Source organism: Myiozetetes cayanensis, unplaced genomic scaffold, assembly GCF_022539395.1.
Source record: "Myiozetetes cayanensis isolate MyiCay16 unplaced genomic scaffold, myiCay2020 scf10, whole genome shotgun sequence".
NCBI classification, from domain to species: Eukaryota; Metazoa; Chordata; class Aves; order Passeriformes; family Tyrannidae; genus Myiozetetes; species Myiozetetes cayanensis.
The window spans coordinates 15,740,791-15,754,970 of NW_026086605.1; the positions used below are offsets into that span (position 1 = coordinate 15,740,791).

Consider the following 14,180-nt stretch of genomic DNA (forward strand, 5'->3'; position numbering starts at 1 on the left):
CCATAGACAGATGCTACCACAGCTTTGCCATTTCTCCTATTTAGTTCCTCACTTCTCAGTTTCATGGTTTTTTATTATTTTGCAAGTCTCTCAGAACACAGACAATAACCTAAAAATATGTTATCATTTCAGTTAATATACCTTACCATAAATTTCATAAGCATAAGCAGATTCTTCTCTAAATCACTGATCTGACTGATGTAATTAATTGCCTTTATCAGTATATAACTTCCTCATCTGATTCCTCTGGCTCAAGCAATAATATTCTGAAGGAAAACACGGGAATATAAGACATATCCATACTGTTGCTTTAATGAATAGATATTACACGTCAAGAACACAGAAGTAAAAGAATTCTTTGTATTGCTTGAAATGTCAGCTTTTGTCTTACTGGCACATATCCTTTTATATTACTGGTACAAATAGTGTTCACATGTAGCCCACAAATATATAGATTTATATACATCCTGAAAAAAATTTTAAAGTAAATTATTTCCCATCGTTACTTTTTCTTTTTTAAGAAATAGAAGTATGATTCACATGTGTAGTCTTGCAGGTATTCTCTGCTAGATAGTCCCTTTCCAGGGATGTATTGAACATTATAGATAAACCAAAATTTCAGCAATTTTAGCTTTTAACCAAAAGCAGTACTAAATATGTATGATACGTGTTCAACATGTTGGTATTCTATTGGCTTTTACCTTAAAAAAAAAAAAAAAAAAAAAAGGCAGCTCTAAGAAAATGCTGAAAAATAACAAATGTAGCAAATTGTAGATGACAGACCAACTCCCTTACAGATGATGTTTTTATACATCTATACCTGTCATGTACCTTGCCGAGTCCACAGGATGGAACACCAGGTTCTGGGAAAGCCCCACTTTCTGAACGAATTTGACGTGTTGTTCATTCACAACCAGTGCCCGAAGAACACTTTGAAATGCAGCCCCACGGCACAGCTCCACCAGACACCTGGGCAGGCTTGGAAGTCATTCTAAACCAAGCTCAGAATGCTGCTTCTCTCCTATGGCATTTATTTCTACTCTGGCTTTCTTAAATATCAGCTTACTTAACATAAAGCAGTTCTGGGTCAGATCAAAGGTCTATCTCATGTGACGTTTGTGACATTAGTCTGCATCAGATACCTGAGGAAGAAAGGAACAAGCGAGGGGTGGGTGCCTCCAACTCGTGTATGAACAGCACATCACTCGCTGAGCTGGCACAACACCCCAGTGGGAAACGCTGAAACAAATGAAATTACACCACGAACTTTGATTCAGGAAAGTGTTGGTGGTATCAGTTCCACCAGGAATAGGAATAATAATTGAAATCTGTAATTTTTTTAGGAGTTCATGATGCTTTGAGGAATTTGGTTGTTTGGTTTTTTTTTTTTCACAAAAGAAGAAATTCTCCTTTAACAGAATGATGAAAGTTAACAGACCTCAAGGAAAGATTAAGATTGAAAGAAATCACAACCCTTAAGGAAAAGATACCTTGAAAACAAATCATTTTCCCTGAAAGACTCTATTGTATCATTATTGTATTCCTTTTTGCTAAATATTATTAACATTTTATAGCAAAAGTTATACAAATAATATATACCTTGTCAACAGTATCAAATTACAAACAGTACACAGCAATCTAGTCTTCACTCATCAGTCTGTTTATAAACATAGTCCTGACTCAACATCATTATGGCAATAACAAACAGGTCTGCCTCAGATGTATGACATAACCCCAGGCAGATCTCTACAATACAGAGAAAGGTTCAAGTACCAAAGTCTATGCTGTGGCTGTTGGTGAAATCCACTAATGATCAGAAATTAAACATCTTGTACAGCTCTTATTCATGTATATTATTTCTAAACTAACAGCCAGAAACTTTATTTAATCACAAAATATTTTAGATTATAAGTTCCTCAATGTTGAGATCTTCTTGCTCTCTATTAGAATAATATAAAAAGAAAAGTGATACTTGTTTATAAATAATACAGTGCAGTAAAATGGATATTCAAGTTTACATATATGTGTTTCTTTACATGTAGACTCCTATCAGATTTTCTTTCTGTTTTCGCTTCTGTCTCAGTTTATTTTATATTTTAAATCTAAAGGGATGACAAAAACAACAACAAAAAACTAGAAACAGATATTTTGAAATCCAGTGTTTGATACTAAATGTGGAGTTTTTTTTCTCCCAATATACTCTGAGAGTAGAAAGATGCAGGCTTACATGACCACAAACTTATGTAGTACAGCAATAAATGTTCCAAACTAGAATATATAAAATTAATAACTCTCTCTGATATAGTGTGGCACCGCTATTCATCTGCTACAGTTTTGTGGTCTTAATGCAATTAAAGTTACCAACTGTGTAAACATATTCTTAGCAACAATCCACAAAATTTGCAGTTTTAGACACAGAATAATTTCATGGCTATAGTTACAAGTCTGAGCAATTTTTCTCCACAGAAGAGAATATGCGATTAAACTCTTTACCTTTGGTCATAAAATGTTCCCTTGTTATTATTTCAAATAGTAGTTTGATACATTTTAATTAATAAGGCAATAATTTCTTTCTTGGGAAAGTCCCTCATTTCCTTGATCATGTCACTGGTTTTTTGAAGGTGGTATTTCAAATGCATTAACTTTTCTTCTGTTTGGTGACATCTCTGCTCCTAGAACACAGTGTTATACAATTAGATAGCCAAGAAACAGGAGAGAGCAGTCTTAAGAAGATGGAAACACATGGAAATAGAAATTACTACAGACAAGAGTATTTTTCTTAAGCAGGAACAGGAATAGGAAAATGCTCAGACAGCATAATTATGGTCAGTGGAGCAGTGCAGATCATCAAACTGTGCCAGAGAATACAAGCACCAACCCTTGGCTGTATGTATAGCAGGCCAGTGGAGGAAAGGAGTGGTTTAAGAAGTATTGGTTTTTTCAGCATTTTCCAGGAATTGAAGGCATTGTGATATGTGTAACAGCACTATATAATCTTATTTCAAGACATCCTTTTCATTTTTTTGTGCAGCCTTTTGTCTGTGTGAGCGATTTTGTCAGTGGGGACACAAAGATATTGAGACCATTCAGTATCTGTGCCTGAATGCTGACTGATGCTTGGTAGGCACGCGCTGAAAGGAAGGACACAAACCACTGCTTCTCCCCTCCACCCTGTGCAAGTGTCATTCTCAAAGTCAGGGCCCAGTAACTCAAGCTCCTAAGCACTCCCACAAAGGCCTCCTGGGTAGCCCTGAGGGTAAATCCACACCCCAAACAGGAGGATGAATAGGAAAGCAGATTTGTCCAATTTAATCCTGTTGCAACAAGGGGTGAGGAGGAAGGAGAGCAGGGTGTACAAGCTCTAGAGAAGAGTCAGAAACAACCATGGGCTGCCAGTCTGCAAAGAAGCCTATGTCCCTACACCCTCCCTTCCACGGTTAGGATCCAGGTTAGGATGGCCAGTTAGGGTTATCTCCATTGCAGGTACTCTTGACTATGAAAAGGAATCAGACTTGCAGCAGAAACAGCAGCACTGCTCCTAAGTCACTGTAGCTGTCAGTTGGCTCCAACACAGGTCACTACCTCTGAGGCAATTTGACCTCAAAACACTTTAACATTTAACAATTAGTGTGTCTGCAGGACCAAATTTTGTGCTTCTGGATGCATGTGGAACAGATGACAGTAAAACTGAAAAGCAGAAGTGCAGCTTTTTACAGAGTCCCCAGAGAAATAAAACACATTTTCTCAGCAGGTGCTAAAATGTGTTTGCTCAGAAGACACTTCATGAGAAAATCGTACTAAATTTATTGTTTTCACATCTTTGCACTACATACCTACATGTATGACCTGTTTCCTCCAGTGAGCTTAATGACAAACCCAAATCCCATTCAATTAAATTCAGAGTTGCATTTTCAAATGCATCTCCTACTACTATTACTGTATGAACAACTTTGAAAATGCCATTTAGTATACACAGTGATAAAGGATAAAAGTTTTAAGATTTCTAGGGCAGCTGATAGGAGCCTTCCAAAATCAACACTGTGGCATTGAGCCACTTGACCCACAACTTCTGAAAATCAGTATTATTTAAAAACACTTGGGACAGAAACATACCCTCCTCTCATTTGCTAAGACACAACTAAATGCCCACATGTAACTTTCCCTGTTCAAGTAGTCTTCTCTAGTTTAAAACATCTTATATGAATCCTGGAAAAGGAAATAATCCACGGAAATCCACAGAAATAGATCAGCTGGAAAAAACGGAGATGTATTATTTTAAACAAGAAGCAGCACTGTTTCACCTGTTTGTAGCAAGCAGTAAGAAGTAAATACAGAGAATATCGTGAGAAATCATGTTCCATAAACTCATGGTTTCCAAAAACCAGCTCTGGGACACTGAATAGGAAGTTAAGTAGGCAGTGTATCGACAAAAATAGACATTGAGGGGGAAAAGAACTATGTCTAAATTGACATAGTTTTAAACAATAGCGTTTAAGTATTTTTTTGGCCTGGTATAAAGTACCACAAATTTGCATTCAGATTCGTATGATCAAGCACAAACCCTTACAGGCAGCATGTGACAGTCTACTGCTAACCCTGTTTCCCCTACACTCTTCACTGCTACAGCTTATTGCTGGCACATCGCCCTACGGATATTCTGAAAGCAGAAGAAATCAGATACATGCAAAATACCTTCAAATAGAATACCTTCAGATTCTGTTAGGAAAAAAATGAGCCTGCTACATGACTACAGATTCCAATTCAGATTCAGGAGGTTTGAATTTGGGCTGTTTTCTGATTCAGATGTACCAATTTGGGCTATTTTCACTAAACCTCTACAGCCTTGAAAAACAGAACTGTGGCAATCATTTCCTGACTTTCATGTGAAGGCAGACTGATCAAGCCAAATTCCTGTTACTGAACAGTTACATTTACATTCACATTACACTGCTTCCATGGTTGGAGCTTTCCCTGTAGTGCTATTCCAGCAGTAGTACAAAATCAGAGCTCAAGCAATAGATGCATATTTTAAATAGAGACCTCTACATATGAATAAATACTCTCTTTGAAGCAATTATCAGCCAGAGAGAGATTAAAGACAGCATGTAGATATAGACAGGGTGAAGCACCTCTGAGCTAGGTGAAATACTATCCCCTCAAGACAGAAAATCAGACAGATATTCTGAAGCAAATTTTCAATCATTTTACATATTGCCAGGAGAGCTTACACTGCTGCTCTGTTGTCAGGATTTCCTGAAGAAAAAGCCACACAAAAGCTCACAAGCTGTCTTTTAAAGAGCAAAATGTGCAACATCTTGTGATTCCCCACATTCCCCAAAAGCACACTACTACTTGGCAAGACAGGTAGTACATGAAATTCTCTTGACAAACTCTTTCCTATAAAGAACAGTTGTATCCTTGACTCCTGAATACTTCTAAGAAAAAAATTTAGCCAAATCACTTCTATTAATGTTGGAGACAAAACTTTGTTAATAGAAAATGGTTAAGAATTGTTTTTTCTATTCTGACATGACCGAGAGAAAAAGTACATCTTATATGGTCATGTGATGAATAAAATTGAAACCTGGTTATCAACCGATTGCTTACTACAAATCAGATTTCTCATCTGTTTTCTATGCACTGAAGGCACTAGACTGTACCTATGAGCATTAATGTAATCTGTAAAAAAGAGCTTCCTCTTGAAATAGTCATGCATAGTTCATTGAGATCCTTTGATGCAGCACTGTCTCTTCAGAGCATTAAAAATAAAAATAAACATTAAAGACATTTACTGTAAATTGATGTTTTAAACTAAGCTATTTGCAGTTCTTTTTATTTTCCTTCTTATTGCTAAATGTTTATACTATATGACACAGTTTATGATTCTCTGTGTTTTATTACAACTGTGTGAAATCCCAGAAGTTCAGAAATGGCAACTGAGAGCCAAGCCTGTACCTATACCCTGGCTTGCACTTTTCACACTCTTTCCTGCACCTTGACTGCCCATCTCTCCTGTGTGCCACAGCTCCCACCTGGGGCACATTCCTAGGGTTTCCTGCCATGCAGAGGAGGCCATGGGTAGATGCTGTTGCATCACTAAGCCTCACCCTACCATGCAGTCAGGATGCAGCTTTGGCCTCCAACCCAGATCAGGAACTCAAACGGGCCGTAGGTTCCCTAGACTAAACACAGTCAATCTGTAATCCACATTGAGACAATGGCATGAACGGTCTCCATAAAAAGGTGTTAGTATTAAAACTTACGAATCTAAAAGGACCATATGCATAGCTGTTATATTTAACATTAGTAGCTTCAGCAAGAACACCTGACAAACCAAAAATCATCATACAAAGCATGTACTAGAAGGCGTTAAACTAGAGAGCACTAATTTCAGTGGAAATAAGAAAAGGCCTAGGAGGACTTGAAGACAGAGAGAAACCTCTGGGCAAGCAAAAACACCAGTCTTGTCAGTGACAGCAGTCAAACTCTGGATTTTGCCTACTAGTTTCTCTACAATTGGCTCTGTATAAAGATGCTTGTTCTGGTCTAGGGACATCACTTATCAAGAACTAAAATGCTTGAGACAAGGCATCTGATCCCTTGTTTCTGTGCTACAGGAGTTTTCTACCTACCCAGAAATTCAAAGTCAAACCAAAAATCATCCTAACAATAGGATACAGAGAACTGGAGCCCTGAGTAAACAGGAAATACCTGGCAATTCCCAGCAAATTTTGACCAAAGGAAGGTGGGATACTCACAGTCTGTGACAGAGTTTGTTTCACTGAGTCTGGTTTTGACCATGCCTCAGTGGCCTCAACAGCTCTTAAATAGAACCCAGAACACTCCGCCAGAATGGGGCAGCATGTGGAAGGAACAAGCTGGTGGAAAATAAACAGCAGAAAATAACAGAGGAGTTAAGAAATAGGTTTTGTTTCTGAACATGCAAGATCAAGAAGTTGCTTTTAAAAATCTTTTTCTTTATAAGCATAAATGGGGAGTTACACAGTCATACTGGGAGGGGATCAGAGAGACAAACCCAGACTAAGCCACAACACTTGCAGTGATGATGAAATCACGTTGCAACAGTCAGTGACATTTAGAAGGCCTTTTCAAAAATTACAATGGTATTTTGAGCATCAAAACTTTAGAATAAAAATGCATGCATGTTCTATAAGCCATCCTGCCAAGTGAATTTACTGGCAAATCCTGCACTACCTGTGTTAGGTAATAGTGCCAGGAATTCATCCTCTATCTTTTGTAGCCATATAAAGGAAAATAAAGTTAGTGGTTCTCTACATAATCACAAAAGTGGCAGTCTGTGTGGATGTGAGTTGTTAAAACATCAGATAAGAAAACACCATTTAAGTGGAAGGCTTCGATGATGTTGCTCCAGAGGACTAGTACTGTGGCAGCAGCTCTGCAAAACACCTCATCCAAGACTTCAAGATTCTTCTGAGACACCACTATGACCTTGTCCCTCAGTTGGGAAGTGAGGTTGGCACAGGCTTCCAGGCTATATCTCAGCAGGCAGCAGCACAATCCCTGTTAGCCCCAGATGTGCCAGGGAGCACAGTGGTGACACAGGCATCTCCCAAAACAAACGCCCATCTACCTAAAACAGCCCTTGTGGCTGGGGAGGAGAGTTCTGTGCTAACCATCACCATGGTCAAGATGCCACCCACATGGTAAAACAAATCCCAGTTCCTCTTTGTCTTTATCCAATGAGCATATTATGTCAGAGGGATGTTGCTGGGGTTACAACTACAAAAATAGCATGACATTATGTTTTTTGCAAGGCTCAAATCTGCCACCGCCTCCAGGCATTCCCAGGTCTCCTGAAGAGGAAGGCAGGGTGTTTCCTGCAGTGGGGGTTAGTCAGGCCGTGGCCACCCTGCCAACTTGGGCCCCCAGAGACACCCTTTTTAGGTGATGAGTAATGTTGGAGGGGTGGAGACACTCCTGCTGCTCACCCACCCCATCCATGGTGCAGGTCTGCAGGGCCACCTTCACCAGCTGCACACTGCGGTGTGTTCCTGTCCACATGGGCTGTACAGAAGCCCACTTGACCACAGACAGGATGAGTTCAGACTCTGAAAACACCTGCAGGGCAAAAAGAAGAGGTCTAGGGCTGTTTGGAGAGGCTTGGCCTTGTTGTTATTGAAGGTTTTTCTCTAGAAGTTTTCCTATCTTGTTGCACCCAACCAAGCCTTCCCAGTACCAGGACAGGTGGCCATGCAGGCTGACTTGCAGGCAGACCAGAAAGAGCTAAGCAGGCTGTAGGCATTTTCTGGTGAGGCTGTGCTGTTTAGATCCACATTTTTGATGCATGTACACATTTTATATGAGGGAGAGGAGGAATTTCACCGTAACAAGAAAGGCTTTGTGTGACATTTGGTGTAGGGTGTCTTCCTTCTCCTAATTTCAGGACTTCATCTGTGCTTGACTCTCCTTTGGTTTCCCAGGAACAGTATAATAATAATAATTTCTTCACTGTAAGGGTGGTCAGACATTGGAATAGGCTTCTCAGGGAAATGATGGAATCACCATCCCTGGGAGGGTTCAAAAGGCTGGTGGATGTGGCACTTGGGAATTTGGTTTAGTGGAACAAAGTGGTTCTAGGTTAATGGTTTGACACAATCTTAGAGGTCTTTTCCACTCTCCATGTTTCTATTATTTATTCTTTGCCCATGTTCTGCATGCTAGACCATATCACCTGGTAGCAGCAACTTCTTTTCATTCTAGACCAAGATTCTTTTTCCCAAGAAAAATTCCCAGTGCCAGTGTGTCTTCGTAGGAATGAGGAAGTAAAGGAAGTAAGATATGCCCTGCGTAAGCATTCAGAGTGCCAGTGCTCTGAGGACAAAAATTTACCACCTTCCCTTGTACCGCTTTCCAGACACATAAAAACAAACCCTGGTGGAACAGTAGGAAAGGGTTTGGGGTTTTTTTGCTACAAACTCCTTGTAGGTACTAAAGTGAAGCACAGCTGCATCTAGGGCTGTGCATGTAGGTGGAAGAATGGAAGAAGCAAATAGGCTGAGGTATGACCAGTGGACAGGCCCCACAGAAGGTGCCATGAAATCTCATGAACAAGTCTTGTGCAATGAAGACTTCATTAGGAGTAACTTCTTGGCAGCAGTACCAGTGTAAGCAGTCACTTACCCTATTCTTCCAGCCCTGTCTGCACCCTCACAAACATCTGTGCACCAAACCAAATCGAGGAACTGGTGCAGTTAAAAACCCTTTTTCTGTGACTTTTTGCTAGATCGTTTGTAGTGGACTCCTTCCCCAGTCCATGTCACTGCACAGCTACACAAACACAGGGGCCAGTAGGTCACAGGGTTGAGAGATCCTGTGTGAGTCACACTTCACCAAGCCCTGAGCTCACGGGACTCAGGGACTGCCCTGAGCACAAGGCATCAGCAGTGGCCCTTCCCAGGAGCAGTGGGGTGACAGAGCTGCAAGGACAGGCATGAAAGCCTCTGCACTGGGCACTGCTGAGCATTAAAACTAGACCTGTAATTTCTGCTGAGTCAGGAAGAAACAAGGCGAAACCAGCTCGGCAGTGCAAATGACAGGCTGCCACCAAAGATGTCAAAGGGAGACAGCCTGGGATTTCTGTGACAGCCAGGCAGGAGGCAGTTGTGTAAGAGAAATCACTGCATGAGCCTACTGAGCAAATCTTTTATTCTGGTATGGGTTTAGATAAGTGAGAATATTATATAAGCAAAAGGGAAAGTGACAGAGACATTTACTAATATTCACTTCTTCACAGTGTTACAGCATTAATTTTAACTAACTCAAAATTAATCAAATTTTCAAAATAACTTTTAGGAAGTAAAATTACAAAGTTGTCCAGTTCACAACTACATATAATGCAAGGTGGAATTTCAAAATTTTGTGTATTGAATGACATTCAACATTATTATATATTCCTTAGAGCCCATAAACTTTATAAGATACCCCAAAAAGGGCAATTCGTATACTGTGGGCCCACCCTAGAAAAACACCATTCAAATATCAAGTGATTTCCCTGTTGAAACCAAAAACATCAGGCATGCCAAGATCAGAGTGATACTGTTATCAAGACAGAAATCTCATGGCAGGCTATTTCCCCAGAGTCATCTGCACTAACCAGGAAAGTCTATTTTACTGCTGTGGTTTCACAAGAAAAAAAAATGCAGTAAGTACAACCTGGGGCGGAGAATTCCACAGGAAAACGTAGCCCAAGTGGCAATGAGAATCTCCCCAAGAAATAACTCTGTGTGTCCTCAAAAACATATTGTACTTATCAAAACATATTAGCATGATGCAGGTGTATGTACCTTTTTTAAAAAGGAACTAGTAGGTTTCCTACCTAGAGCAGCCTTATTTCATAAACTGCAGACAGGTCAAAGATACAGAAGGGGAGCAACAAGAGTCATCCTCCAAAGGCACAAAATTCAAATTAATCAGCTCTCTGGGATAAAGGTAGAATGTGAATAACCACTTACATCGCCCCTCAGAAGCAACCAGCTGCCTCCAAAGGTCATCTTTAAAGAGGAAAAAATGGCTGAGGCCAAAACGAAGCAACAAGTCCCAGGCTCAGAGATATCAGAGCCATAAAATACAGTCAGCTGCCTACATCTTAGGTGAGAATAGCGTTGGCCTGTGTCCCTGGAAGGATCAGGATTTCCTACTGTCTTAGTTTAAGAAATAGGGTGAGAATTTTTTTTTTCTTTAGTTACATTCAAAAGACTGCGGATCAGCGGACGGTTTTCTCTAGCTTTTGCTGGAGAATCTATGGGAAAGGCAAAGTTTCCACAGCAGCATGTTCCCACCTGGCACACCTTCACCAGAAGTGTGGAGGAGCGGGGAGGTCAGCGAGGCCAGGCGCCCGCATCGCTCCCCGCAGCCAGCGAAGTCACCTGGGGCTGGGCAGGTGACCGGAGCGGGATCCGTCTCATCGGCATCGACCCGCTGGACTCCTCGGCATGTACCCGCTGCCGCCGGGCCGCCCGCGCCGCCTCACCTGCCGGGGGCCGAGCCGGCGCGTCCCGGAGCCGCTCCGGCAGCTCCAGAGGGAGGGGCGGATTAACGAGACTCCGTGCGCCCATTTCCAAAGGCTCCACCTCGGCTCCCGGCTCCGCAGCCACCTGTGCGCGCCCCGGGCGGGGCGGGGGCGGGCGGCGGGGCCGGGCCGAGCACAGCACCCGGTCCCTCCTCCGCCGGTGCCCGCGGGCCGGACGCGGAGAGGCTCCAGCAGCGCGGCACGGCCGCGGTCTGACCCGGCGGAGGCTCCGCTGCGCTCCGAGCCGGCCCCGGGAGGAGCCGTGCCCTGCCCTGCCCTGCCCGGCACTGGCAGGTGCCGCGCCGGGGGCAGCGCGTCCCGGCGAGGGCAGCGAGCAGGATCATGGACAAGCTCAACAGGCTGACAGTGCCGGCCGGGGAGAAGTTCAGGTAGGGCCGGACCGCTCTCGGTCTCCTCCTGGAGCGGCACCGCGCGAGGGCTCCTGCGGGAACGGAGCGGGGGGATGAGCCGCTCCCCGCGGTTGCGTTCGGGGAGGGGACCGGGAGACGCTGGGACACGAGGAAGTTGGCAGAAGCTTTGTAGTGAAACGGAGTTATCATCGGTGGCCGGGGCGCTGCCGGGAAATGTGGGAGGTAAACACACTTAGTGATTTCAAAGCAAAATGTGCGTCGGCTTCACCTGCAGCGCGATGAGGAATGTTTTCGAAGTGTCTGTTTTCCAAGTTGTAAGAAAATAGTATGTGACTCACTAAGATGAGCCTTATGCAAATTAGGAAAACTTAATTAATTACTTAATGGTTTAATGCCCTATAAAGATGGCGTTTGCAGTTAAGTTCCGTAATGTTTCCTAATCTTCGAAAGAACTGGTGGAATAGGGGGAACTGGAAAACGGGAAATGTTCCTAAGTGAAGAACAAAGTTAAATACAAGGTTTGAGTGGAGAAAAGCAGAAGCTGGCCATTACTGAAGTATTTTTAGTGTGACTCGATTGGTGTGCTGGTACAGTTGGCACCTCAAGGCTCTTTCATTGTGACTGGTGGTTTTGTTTTTCTGAATAGCTAAAAGAAGTTCTGTTTCGGATTAAAGTAACATAGAAACTTTTTCTTCCCCTGAAAAATAAAAATAAAATAGTGAAAAATATCTTTTCCTAAAGCAACTCGTATTTAAGCCCTCAATACTAATTTATAAACCGTTCTCAAGTCTGTCTCTCCCTCTCCCCAGAAGTCTTCAGGCAAATCGGAATAATCCCTTGTAAAGCTAATTTTGTTGCAGTGCCGTTTCTTCATATCTACTCTTTCCATACTCTTGGCGGGGGAGGAGGTGTACTTACAGAGCTGCAATGACACTCATGTTCCTCAGTCAGGCACACATAATAAAACCCTAACAGACTGCATCCTGCAGCCCAGCGCGGGCAAGAACTCTGTGTAAGGCTTAGAGGACAGGGGAAGAAGACAGTGAATTTTCTCATTGTCTGCAACTTATCACCTTAAGTGCTCTAAACTGATCTAAATGGTGTCAGAGCTCGGTGTTGGTCTAAACCAGCTACATTAAGATGATACGCTGAAGAACAAGATGGAAAGCGTGATTCTATCAAGACAGCTACTGGTACATAAAGAAGTGAAGCACACTCTCTCTGCTATCATAAAATTGTAGCTGGGATGAATCTTCTGCACTTTTGCAAACCATTAAAGCAGGATTACTTTCAAGTACTCAGAGATGATCTGTCTATATATGAGGTTTATAATGGCCCACAACTTGTTTGTGAACTGATGCATCACACCTCTGCTGCATCTTCACGTAGCTGACACTTCACATAGCTGACAATCTTCATCTTGTCTGAGGTTTTAATATTGTTGTAAAATAAGGAAGAGGAGGAAGTAGCTCTGTTTTCCTGTATTAACTGGAAGTATTAAAAGCTATTTTTTCTCTCCTCATGGCCAATTCACCCTAGTTGTGCAAGGAATGTAGGAGCACATGTTTCTCAAACATGAGCGTTCTCAGCACGTGCTATGCAAGTGCATGCATCCTTTGATTTGAGCCTGTTGAAATACATCCTTAAACAGAGACCTGGATATTTGGCTACGTGATCTTACTGCAGCACCAGCATTTTAAAACCTTAAGGCAGGACTTTCCATGAGTAGGTATTAATAAATTTGGAGATGTGCAAATATAGGAAGAGATGAGCTCAACATGGCAGCAGCCTTTTCCTCCTCCTTTGAAACAGCTGAATACCCCCTTGTGCTGAGTGACTTGTTAACAGCGTAGTTGACTTCCTAATATAGCTCTGTCAGTATTGAACACACAGAGATGGTTCAGAGTTTGTACTGAATGTTACATGAACTAAATAGTGACGTTAAAAACATACCTTTCTCCATATGCTAGGTTACAATGCCAAGAAATATTCTTGCCAAACATAGTTTCAATTGTAGTAATTACAGGTCACATTTTTTTAAAGACAGCTTTCTTAAAATTTCTACTTTGTAGAAGCAAAAACTGAAGAAGCACTGCTATTGAGTCAGTGTCTGAGAGTAGATATTTTTTATTTTTTTTTTTAAGTATAGACCTGAAAAACTAGATATTATGTGGCTTTGCTAAGCTCAGCTATTCTCCATGGTATATTTGAGCTTACCAGACCTAGCTTTTTGTTGCATCAGCAAATCTTATGTCAGATCTGAATTCTTAACTTATTCCATTTGTTAAGTTTATTGCAAGAATAAGAGACATAAGTGTTCTTATATGCCTCTCACCTAACATGTTGTGGTATGTAAATTGTTTGCAGTTAAGTCACTCAATTAACTTCACTATCAGTCAGATAGGAATGCTGGAACTCCATGGAATTCCAGTATTAATTTTTATGTAGTGTTTCATATAAGGCATGCACAGTATTATACAAATATTCCCTCCGAGTTCGTTGTGTGTTCTGACTGCTTCCATATAGTCAGGAAAAATGAATTCCAAGTCTTGGTTATTTATGTGAGTGGTGCATACAAATAATTTGGTACTTTGAATTGTTTTGTAAAGTGTGGATGAATACATGAGCGACACCCATGCTGCCATGGCAGGCTCTAATGTGCCTTGATTTCAGCCTAAACTTCAGGGAAAAAAATTGTGCTGTAAATACATACATAAATAGATGCACTCACAATCAGGGAGAGTAGGCAACATGGGTAA

The 14,180-nt window shown here is 41.7% G+C and overlaps 1 protein-coding gene across 7 annotated transcripts in view; it reads left to right on the forward strand.

The window, feature by feature from the left end:
• The window catches only part of BLNK (B cell linker), a 100,594-nt gene that overhangs the window by 43,409 nt on the left and 43,005 nt on the right, over positions 1 to 14,180 (forward strand). Inside the window, exon 1 of one of the 7 annotated variants that reach the window (XM_050337857.1) lies at positions 11,244 to 11,439. The exons of 4 other annotated variants lie outside the window; for them this stretch is intronic. In XM_050337857.1, the coding sequence (XP_050193814.1) occupies positions 11,393 to 11,439 (47 nt within the window). In that variant the 5' untranslated portion in view covers positions 11,244 to 11,392. Of the gene's footprint in view, positions 1 to 11,243; positions 11,440 to 11,591; positions 11,644 to 14,180 lie in introns of those variants that run through there. 2 more of the 7 variants (XM_050337865.1, XM_050337884.1) reach the window with 2 other exon arrangements.